Source organism: Typopeltis vanoorti, chromosome 7 (genome assembly GCF_054136105.1).
Source record: "Typopeltis vanoorti isolate ZY-2024b chromosome 7, IOZ_Tvanoo_1.0, whole genome shotgun sequence".
NCBI classification, from domain to species: Eukaryota; Metazoa; Arthropoda; class Arachnida; order Uropygi; family Thelyphonidae; genus Typopeltis; species Typopeltis vanoorti.
In genome coordinates this window covers 57,667,142-57,679,269 of record NC_143555.1, presented here as the reverse complement: position 1 = coordinate 57,679,269, position 12,128 = coordinate 57,667,142, and the positions used below count along the sequence as shown (strand labels likewise).

General features: G+C 34.8%; 1 protein-coding gene across 1 annotated transcript in view; it reads left to right on the top strand.

Annotated features, from left to right (window-relative positions):
- The first annotated feature begins 267 nt into the window (after positions 1–267).
- cutlet (chromosome transmission fidelity protein 18 homolog) overlaps positions 268–12,128 on the top strand; it is a 347,064-nt gene continuing 335,203 nt past the window's right edge. The window contains exons 1-2 of the mRNA XM_090395883.1: positions 268–456; positions 6,532–6,620. Of these exons, the coding sequence (XP_090252009.1) occupies positions 6,548–6,620 (73 nt within the window). The 5' untranslated portion in view covers positions 268–456; positions 6,532–6,547. The remainder of the gene's footprint in view (positions 457–6,531; positions 6,621–12,128) is intronic.

Sequence of the window (12,128 nt, the reverse complement as noted above, 5' to 3'; positions counted from 1 at the left end):
GTTACTTTGGTGTTTCAATGTGCAGTCCAGCTACACAAATGGTCCATACATTACGATAATTTTTTGAACCATACAGACTTGAATGCTGTTCCTTAACGTTAAACAGAAATCGGCGATAATAAAACTAAATAAAATTTCATATTTTCTTTTCACATTTCACATGAAATAGTTGCTCTGTAAAGTTTACATTTAAAATAGAAATGATTTTTTAGCATTTTTTTTTTCTCTCACTCTCTACTGAGGTTGTTTCGCGGGAGATTTCTACCATGATGCTCCAATGTGCCATTCATATAATAATGTGCATGCACGTGTACCCGACTAGGTGCTATTTGATATTATTTTGATTATTATTAACATACACTTCTAGGATGTTAAATATACATCATGATGAACTCGAACCAATTCGAATGATGAGTGATGGTGCATTCGTTACAGTTCTCGGGAGTTACTATTAAGGTATCACGATTCGTGACATTTTCATCGACTAGAATTGACAGTTTGATAGTGAAAATGTTATCTGCGTATAAAAATTGATAAGTGTTCAGGATAATTTCATTACTAATATTTCTAATTTGTATCATATAGCACCTTTCTGCAGAAAGTGGCAAACATGATTGAGGCATGACTGGTAGATTTTATCTGATGCGAGGAACATGCTGTCATTGTGATTTCTTGTGTATTGACTTATGTCAATACACAAGATAATTAGAAGCCTATGTAGCTCAGTGGAAGTGGCGTTGCACTCCATACGCGTGACACAATAATAATGATATTTTTACCATGCTATTCATCTAACACTTATGTGAGCTACACAAATTGCATTTCCTATTCTGTAATAACTTTTTGAATCCTGAGTGTTGTACATAAATAACATGGAACAGAAACTAATAGTAATAATAATTAAATAAAATTTCTTATTGTCTTGTCACATTCCACTTGAAATAGTTCTGTAAAGTTAAGTTTCTGGTGGATATGCAGATTATATCTGTTTATGTCAGTCTTTTTGTTGAAACAGTCACATACAAAAAATGATATAAAGATTGTACTGATGCAGGAGACAAATCTACAGGCCTTGTTTAGACTTCTGCTTTGCATGCGGACATGAATTAAAAAATGTGAAGTGGGTTTCTAGAATCACCAGCTTCAAAATTCTGTTCTAATTTAGAAGTCAAATCAGTCCATATAAAGTCATCTAATGCATAAAAATCACTGAAAGTTCATTATAACAGAATGGCACAACATGTAATGTACCCATTCATATGCATATTAGAGGTATAGAACATCACTGTTTCAATAGCATTGGTTGCTGAATCTAGCATAAATAAAGTCTGCCATTATGACTGCTTTGTTTATATATCGGTCACATTGTGAAATTTAGAAAATCTAATCATTGTAAACCTGTTTTAATGATTGACTACCAAGTTTGAGAACCTATTCAGTATTATGTGAAACCAAAAGTGTAAATGTTTTTGGTTGGATAACCCATGCAATGAAGCCCAACCTTTTATTGCTCTGAAACAGAATTTTCCAAAAACTTATGGTATATTGTATGTGTATGTTATATCCAGTAATGTTGGAAATATTTATGGCCATAATATTGAACTGTTTATCCAAATGTTCCTTAAACACTCTTTACAATTTGAGGCATATTGTTCTTTCATAAATTAATTTGTATTTTGAATATATACATGATTTGCTATTTATCAGGCAAAAACCATGCATAACAGTCAGAGAGAACTGTTTAATAACTAGGTTCATATATCCTCAAGATTAAATTAGAAAATTAGAAAAGCATTAATATATTTCTAAATTAACAAAACCCTAGAGAGTTTTTAGATATGTGGCAAGTAGAAGGAAGAATGATTATGGTAACATGATGTTAATGGAAGAAAATGGTAACTGCTGCAGAGGTATTCAATGATCAATTTATAACTTATAATATAATTTATTTGGTTAATGGGTTTTCATGGTGACAAGGATATGTTAGAAAGGGTACAAAGAAGATTCACAAAGGTGATCAATGATTTTTGGAATGTGGATTATGAGGACAGATTGAGAGAATGTTAATTGCAAAGCTTTGTGAATGAAGGAGGAGGAGGAGGGGGGGGGCGTTATGATTACGACATATAAGTTAGTCAGAGAGGTTGATTGTGAGTGAACAGGAAGTAAATAAATTTGATGTCAATAAGGCAATAAAATTTGATGACATATCACTACACGTCTTAAGGGAATGTTTCAGGGAGTTGTCAATAGCATTGGCATGCCTCTTTAATAAGAGTCTTATAACAGCACAGGTTTCAGGAGAGTGGAAAGAAGGAAAATTGTTCCACTGCATAAAGGTGATAATAAGACTGTAGCTATAGGCTAATTTGTATATCTGGAGTTGGAGTTGTGATGAAGGTACTAGAGAGAGAGATTGGTGACAAGTAGAATACAGAATTATTTTGATATTTTGAGTAGTATTCTTTGTGATTGTAAGCATGGGTTTGTTAAAGGGAGATCATGGTTTACTAACTTTCTTATATACTATAACAAGGTTACAAATGTTTTGGACAAGGAAATGCAAGTGGTATACTTAGATTTTGCAAAAGTTTTTTATACACCTCCACATGACAAGCTGTAAAATAAATTGAAATGAATGGAATTAGATAACAGACATCCGAGTTGGATCAGTGACTGGCTGTCAGATAGGTATCAGAAAGTTGTATGGGGGGGAACGGTATGCTGAAAGAGCAAGGTCACTAGTGGTGTACTGCAGGGGTCAGTTTTGGGACCATTTTGTTCAATTTGTTTATTAATGCTATTGGAATGGATTTAACTGGTGATATGCAGCTGCTTGCAGATGATGCAGAATTGGGGGAGAGCAATGCAGAGTCAAGCAGATGTTGTGGCCTTACAGGAGGACTTGAATAGATTGCATGAATGGGCAGTGGGATGCAAAATGTACATTTGGTGGGGAAACTCTAAAGTTTCCCCACCAAATGTACTATAATATCATTGTATAAGGCTTTGATCAGGCCTCATATGGATTATTGTGCATGGTCAGTGGATTTTCATGGTGACAAGGATATGTTAGAAAGGGTCCAAAGAAGATTCATAAAGATGGTCAGTGGTCTTTGGAATGTGGAGTATAGATTGAGAAAATGTACATTGCAAAGCCTCATGAATAGGAGGGGAGGATAAGAATAAAACATATAAGTTAGTCAGGTGTTGTTAACATAGAAGAGATTTTTCATAGAATATGAGCGTGGGTAGAACAAGAGGCCATCCATGAAAACTGTTTAAGGAGGGTGTGAGCAGAGGAATGATGGAGCAGTTTCTTGACATGGAGAGTGATTGATCAGTGGAACGCATTGCCTGAGTGTGTTGTGAATGTAGACGCATTGAATCAATTTAAGGCATGGTTGGATGAGCTTTGTGTGTCATAGTGTGTACCTCCCATGATAAGTCCCTGACTCCATGGAGGTCAGAGAAATGCTGCATGCGCAGAAAAATCTTGTGCATTTCTGATCACTTGAGTAAGTAGAGAGTGAGGCTGATTAGACCATCTTAATATCATGGACATTTTTTTGTAGCAATGTGAAGGCGACTTTTGAGTTGTATTGCTTAAGTATTTTTGCTGTCTTATCTGTGATGTTTTTAATGTAAGTTAAAGAAACAGCACTTTGATAGTTGTCTTGATGCTGTATATTCAAGGGAATATGTAATGATCTATTCAAAAGTGTTATTGATAGCTTTAAGAATTGTAGCCGTTATTTAGGAGTACATATCTAAGATATGTTATTTCTTGTTGCCTTTTGTTGTCTCTGGATATAGTGAAGGCTTTGTCTTGCATTTTGATGATGCCTTGTTTTTGAGAAGGATTTGCATTTCATACCACCAAAGAAAATCATCAAGTACTTTGGCAATTCACAGGAATGCCATACATTGAATTCAGTGACTATGTGCAGATTTAAAGAAGCTGCTGAAATGCCTATGGTGTCTAACCCAATAACAAAAACCAAGATCTCATCTTGAACCAGCTTTAGTTGGTATATATATCGATGACCTACATATTGATGAATTAGACTACGAGAAAAAGCACATCACATAAGTGAGCCATGTGTCTGACATCTCGATGCAATATTCAACATTTGTTGTATAACAGTTACTAATTTAGCAGTATGATTGTTAATACTTTTTTTTTTTTTGTTGCTAATTTTGTAATTTAATTTGAGGATGTTCAAAACAGGATGTATGAAATTAATCATTAAACAGTTCTGGTTTTGATTATAAGTGGTTCTCAACTGATATATAGCAATGGGTAGTTTACCATGGAAACCTCATTTCATATCCATTTTTCCACATCTGCACTGAATATGATTGGGATATCCAGTGCACATTTGGAGGATGCAAATCTCTTTGTCAAAAGCATAGGTAATGGATACTGTCAAGGACAAGAAAATCTGCCTAATCCTTTTTTTTTTTTTTTTTTCAATTTAAGCCATGCAACAGCACGAAGTATTTTATATTTGATAAATTTGAAATATGAATAACAGAATATAATGATGATAATAATAATAATACTTTTTTAAAAAAGTAATTATACTTTTTTTAAAAGGATGTTTTTCCATCATTATTCTTAGCATAATATGTTTGTAATGTATAATCATATATAGCTCATGAATGATAGTTTGAAATTAGTTGCCCACTATTTTCATTACATTGTCCATCTTTGACATAATGTAAAAGGATGCATAGTTCATCATATCCACATCTGCCATTTTCCCTTTCTGATTTTGATTTCAATCTTGCTGTAATGCTGACTAAGAAAGGAGAGAAGGTTGATATATCTGTTATTGCAACTTTCATGGAGTCTGATACTCTGGCAAAAGGCCTCTACATTATACAATATTACCTAATCTACTGTCAACACTGCACTCCCATTTATCATTCATTACATAGTATTTTTGTATGCTAATTGTATTTTCTACTTATTTTCATTACAAAATACACTCAATAGGAAGGAAACACGCTGCTGTCAATGTATGAAATTGGCTAGTTCATTTTCACTTGAAAACTCCATATAAAGATTCCTCTTGTCATGATAAAAATTGAACTCGGGTCTTTTTTCATTCAAAGCACACATGTTCCACTGTTCTTCAAGCTGTTTTACACATCAAAAAAGAGCACATTTTAACTGCTGGGGATTTTAGTTAGCTGAGATTCATAACTCAGCTGGTAGAGATTTCGATATTGGTTACAGAAATACACTTGAGTGCGTTATGTAATGTGTCTCTTTTGTCACTTTATTGTTAGCCTGCACCACCACTATCATTTGGTGGAGTGACTTGATATTGTTTACCTTGCTACTTATGACTTAGCTAACTGGCTGGCCATACGTTTTAAGTCTGCTACTCATTATAAGTCTCTGCAATCCTGGGGGTGTGCAAATGATCCACCTTCCATGTTATTGAAGATACAATGGCAAATCTACATTTTCAGACTCTGTTAAATCATTGCACCTCTCAGGGTTGTGTTACAGACCACTTATAAATGTAACTATATCTAAGTTCGATTCTCGTTGCGACGGGAGGAATCTTTATCTGGATGATTTCAATCGAAGGTGAGTTAGCTGATCTCATACGGAGGTAGCAAGGTTTTTTCCCGCATACAGACAAATCGGCCCTTCAGAACACACGCAATTTACAGACAAAAAATCCTAGTTGTGGTGGTGGTGGAGGTAGGCAGTAGATGGCGTTGATGGAGATGATTCGTAGTAGAGGTTCGGTGTAGTGGTTGAGACAGTTGTAGGTGTCCTCCCGCGATGAGTCTTCGGACTCATCGCAGGAGTCCGAATACTACTAATAATAATATTAGTATTCGGAATAATAATAATAATAATAATTTGAATCATTGCACTGGATTTTTACATTTCGTTGTCAACTGAGAAAAAAGATTGTGAATATGTTGCTTTATATGACACTTAAAGATTTTCTATTAAACTTATACATTTTATTTTTTGTATAAAATTTTAGTTTTATACCTAAAATATACCAAAAATTTTATAACAAACTCATTAAAGTGTTTTCAGATTGGTACCTTATTTCTTTTCAGCATTTTCATTCTGAATTTACTACTAGTTCCTTGACTGTTTTATTTAAAACATGAACTTTTCTGTCCGCTGTATAACATCCATCTAGCTTCTAAATGGTTTGAGGATTCTGCTCTTAGTAATGGCTTGGATTTGCTGAAAAGAAAGGTCTTCAATTTGGATTTATTCAATTAATAGAGGAGATTTCATTGTTTTGCATTGAAAAAAAAACAAAAAACAAATTGAATATTGAGGTATAATATAATAATATATAATAGCATAAATTTTGTTATTTGCAATATTTTGGATCATCACTGTATTTCATCATATGTTAGTATTATTAACACTTCAGAATTTGTTTTTAAAATCATTTCATTTAACTAAATGATCATGTGTTTTGTATTTTTGGTTCAATGCCTGTAATTTGTAACATTTGTTTTACTTTTTTTTTTAATAAGCAAATTCCCAAGAGACATGGATCTGTATGATGAAGATGATTTTGATCTTACCTATGCTGATGATTTGGAAGTCCTTAAGGAATTTGAAGGTAAATTTTATTATCTGAATTTGGAATATGTGCGTGATCTTTCAAACTGAATACAAGTTGTTGTACCAGTAGCACTAGTCATGACATTGCTCAAGTACTTGGTCTTCGTGGATCATCAAGTTAAGTTTACTGAGTAGTATGTTGTCAAATCTCCAACCACGTTTCTTCTGACTAGGGCTTGATTTGCTTTCACCTTGGTTCTTGAGCCGGACCATTCTGTCTTTGATGCTGGGCTTAGAGCAATAATTGTCAGAAGATAACTATTTTTTTTTTTTATGTTGCTGCCATCCATGAAAGATTTTTGTAAACCTATAACACATTCATACTCTAAATTATTAATTTTATATTTTATTTTTTATTATATAGTCTAGAAACCCTGTTCTAGAGACTAGATATATAACTTTTTCATGCAACTGCAGGCCTCCAGTAAGTGGGACGGTGATCACACACCAAACAGTTACATTCATTTTCCACCTAAAGACAATCACAAATGTCCATGCTCAGTTCGGGATTTAAACCCATGGCCTGTCAGTTGGAGGGCAGATATACTATCCACTTGGCCAACTAAGCCAGCATTTCTTTATTTCTTTCTGGCTGTTTAAATAATTGATATAACACACACACACACACCACACACACACATACATACATACATATATATTATTTCATATCAGTCCCAAACATGAGAGATTGTAGGATCTTTAGCATGTAGGCATAATGTGTACTCAAGGGTTATAGAAGAAGGAACCTATTGGTATTTTTTTTTTTTTAAAAGCAGATTAAAAGCAGTTATTAGCAAGCGCTTTTTGCAAAAGGCTGTTCCAGAAAATACAGGCTAACAGAATGACAGAGGAAGAGGAGAAGCAGTTTTGGCAGATTTCTCAATACACAGTAAAAGAGCTTTGATCAGTTGATTCTAATGTTTTAACAGGCCTATCGTAAAGCAGAGGTGTAGTGGCATCTATAGAAATACCTATAAAAAGAACATAAGGCTGAAACAGACATTCTGTGAGATGGTAGTTGAAGTGAGTTACCAAAAGAAAGGGAAACAGATTGCTCTCCTTTGGACAGCATCAACAATTTTTGGAGATTTTTGTGCACTGGCCAAAGCACAAGAAAGGTATTTTAAAGTTGCATGTTTATTTGGTATTTTACCAAGACAATAGCTGAAGTGAGGAGGAAGTAGTGCCTTGAGTGGAAAAGGATGACAAATTTTTTAGAGGGTGAGAAAGTTATTTGGAACAGTGTTTAATGACAAGACCTCACCTTTACCTGAGGAATGATCTGTATTCTTTGTGGCATTTATTCAACTGTCTAAAATGTTCCTCAAGCATGTTTGTCCATTCTATCACAATGACATTGCCCATTTGTTGCAGATTGGATGGTGGCATGTTGCTACTACTGCAAACTGCTGGTTCCACCTCATCCCTGAGATGCTCTATTGGGTTGAGGTCTGGGGACTGAGCTGGCCACCGATGTCAAGGAAACTTGCTGTTAGAACTAATTCAACATGCTATGCACTTTGTAGCATGGTACGTTTTCTTGATAGAAGTACCCATTTGATAAGGTAAACTGCAGCCTATCGTAATATCATCAGTGAATATGTTAAGACAGGCTATGGCATTCAGGCGGTTGTCGCCTAATGTCAGGGTAACTAACATGTGATATATATCAGTGATATTGCTTGCCCATTTTAGTTGGGTGTGCTGTTGTGTGGCTTATGAAACCTGTGCTACAAAATTTATGTCAGTTTGACTGTATGATTACATTTTTATCAATGCATGAAAGTTTTAAGGGTGCATAGGGCATCAGTGCTCATCTTAAATCGCCCAAATCAGTTAATTGTAGGATAACTTTAAATTCTTTAATTTATTAATTAATTGTAACCAAATCTGCATAGAGTGGGTTTGTTTTAAGATATATTAGAAAACAATAATGAAGGAGAATGCTATATATTTCTTGGTATATTTGAATTACTCAAAGGTGTAAATGTCATCATCATCAAATTCCTGCCATGTACCCTCAAGGGGTGTACAGGATATGACAGTACTACATGAAAAAAAAATTACATCATTACTAACTTCCTATCTACAATTTTCCTCCAAATCAGTCTGTTACTTGTCAAGACTCCAACATTATCAGATCTTATACTTCTATCGTCTAAGGCACTTTGTACCGTATCAATCTACCTACATCTTGGTCTTCCTCTGGGTCGTTTTGCTGCCAACCTGGCAGAGAACACTTGTTTTGCTAATCTTTCTTTGCCCATTCTGTTTAAGTGACCATACCACCTGAGATTAGCTCTGCTAATGCATTCCTGGATGTTCACAATGTCAAGTTCTTTGCTAATATCCTTGTTTTTAATATGATATTGCCATTGATGCCACATGTTCACGCCTATAATCTTTCTCAGGACTCTCATATCTGCGGTCTCTAGTCTTTGGTCAAGTGTTTTACTTCTGACCCAGCTCTCAGATCCATAAGTTAAAACTGGTTTGAACACTGTCTTGTATACAGCTAATTTAGTGTTCTGACTAATTTCTCTCTTATTCCATATGAATTTATTCAATTGACTTCCTACCATACCCAGCTTTTCTGATTCATATATATTCATATATGATTTTCTATATTTAATTTACCATCTTCAGTAAAAATCGTGCCTAAGTAGCTGAAATGTTTCACTTGTTCCACAGGTTCTTCATTCACAACACAGTTGACGTTTTCAATGATTCTGCCTATTTTCATTGTCTTTGTCTTTTTATTGCTGACCTTCATACCATATCTATTACAACAGCTATTCAATTTAGCCAGAGAATCTTGCAGACTTATAGCGGATTATTTAGAAGAATAACATCATCTGCATAAAGCAGGTGTAAATGTGAGAATGGGAAATGTTAAGGAAAGAATAAGTGGGATTTGAAATATGTTCATCAATGAGAAATGAATTATTAATAATTAACATTTGTGATATGTGTCCTGTAAGTTGCTGGGTGGAGTGAATAGCATGTGATCCTATGAAGTTATTCAGTTAACCATTCTGCCGTATTGTATTGTGAAATAGAAAAGTGTCTCATGTACTTGGTTTTTGCATCTTTGTGTTTGCTCAGTAAATTTGGAAGAGGAGGAGGATGAGGTTTGCCTCCTTCGACTACAATCATACAATCTGCGCTCTGGCAGAAAACAGGACATTCAGTATATTGTCAACACTGTTTCCCATTGTAAATATGGGTAAAAAAATTATAAATAATTTATAGCAAATTATGTATTAAAAACTTATCTGTATCGGTGTCCTAAACACATCAGTTCATACTTCACGCACAGAAAGCAGATGAAACTTAGAAAACCAAAACAGTGTTACTCATGATAATTGACAGCGTTCAGTTGGATTGACTGACACAATAACCAATCCCAGCCACTGATTTCTGGGCTCTATTGTCTCAGTGCACATCCTGCCTTGCCTTCTGGGTGGCTTAAAACCACTGGAACAATAAGAATTTGACACAATGCACCATCTGTATGTCTGTTCAAAGGGCTCAAAGGTGTACGTATTTGTGACCGCACACCCAGGCTATTAATGCAAATATGATGCATTGTTTACATGTCTAAAAGTATCCTCTTCATGAAGCATTAGTATATTAGGAATCATGCAAAGCCAAGAAATAATTAAGGCAATCTTTAACTGGAATAAATGCAAAAATATAATATTGATGATATTGCTATTCTGTGGGTGTTCACTACACATCCTGAATATACTTCCTTGATATTTATATATCCACTCACCCCAGACAAGTGGTGAGTGAATTTTTAGTCACTTTCTAAATATATTTAAAATATATTTCCCCATTTTCTTCATATAATTTACGAATTCATTTCATTTTAAATAATTTTATTCACTGTCAAGTTATTCGATGGCTTCCAGTAAATGTAACAAGATTATGTTCAACCAGGAGATAGTATCTTATGTAATTAATGTAATAAGTTAATTTCTTTGCAAACATGTCGTAGGCTTGGACCATTTTCTCTAGCAACCCCGTATGAATGAAAATAATGTTTAACAATAAACATCGTTTCTTCCAATGTCAACACCATTGCTACAGCTAAAGGTAATGGTGTTGTAATGAATGAGATCTAATGTGTTATTGTAATATATTTTTATTTTTTATTCTAATTAGCAGTGGGCTTTTGCTTTCGTAACCTTCCTTACTTATTCTATTGCATACTATCTTTATCCACCTTTCGTATTTATTAGAACATAGGAATAGTAAATGTATTTACTGTTCCTATGAACATTGGAAAATTTATTTGTTAAGACTGCACCACCAGTATTTCTATATCACTATAAGACTCAGTAATACGTCTGGTAGATCTCTCTCTCTTACTAGCATATATTCCTTCAATAAAGTTTACATAAACAGTCGTGGTTCTTAAGTGCTTAAACTACACTTTTAATGCCTTAGTTGTTTCCTGCTCACAGATCCAAGTTTATTTAGGAACAGTGCATTGTAAAATAAAAGATCAGACGGCACTCTATTGACATATAATTTAAAACACATTTATTTACATTAATAACAAAGTACATTAATTAAACGATAGGGAGGTTACTCTCTCTACCTATCCATTAGACTTTTAGCATAAAGAAACAAACTTTCCCTTTTCAGTACTAAATGACTATACAATATAATTACTCAATTACTTCTCCGCTTATTAAATCAAATTATTTGATACTAATTTACTCACAAAGAGGTTGGCTAGCTATGACAAGTTATCTCACAAATTATATTCCAATTAATAACAAATCAGAGGACTCTTTTATAGATACTTCTTATTACTATTTTTTATCAGTCCATCTATAATGTAACTCCTAGATTATGAAAGGAATGTACAACAAAAGATGGAACAAACTTACAGAGGCTCTGTGTCGCACACTCATCCAAAGGTCCTACACTAAAGTCCCTATGCTTTTCCTTTCATCTCGGGCCTTAGGCTTCTGTCTGGAGAGTCTTGCTTCAGGGGGCGTTTTGGCAGGATATTTGCAGGCTTTGGACTGCAATTTTCCAATACTCAAAAGCTCAGGCAAGAGATTTCAGCATATGGGCTTGAAGATCGCTCTGTGGCTTTTGGCTTCGGGTGACCTCCCATGGCAAAAAGACATCCGAACCGACACTACCTCGGGTATTTACATCGGCTGTTCTCTCGTCATTCCCATTCTTTTCCTCCAGTGTGGGTTCGCTGTAACGTCTGGTCCTCTGGATCCTACTTCTGGAACTTCTGCTTCTAACTGCCGACTGCTTCTGGTTCTAACTGTCCACTCCCTGGTTCTCTGCTGACCACGATGTTCGGTTCAGTCCCTTTTTATTTCATTTTCTCCGGGACCTTGCACCAAGAGTTGTAACCCCCAAAGAATTTGGCACGACTCCTTGATCTTCTGTTAAGACCCACCCGTTCTTTCTTCTCCTCCATGCACTCTTTTAATCCCATCTTGTCGGGCAGCGGAAACTTGTCTGAACG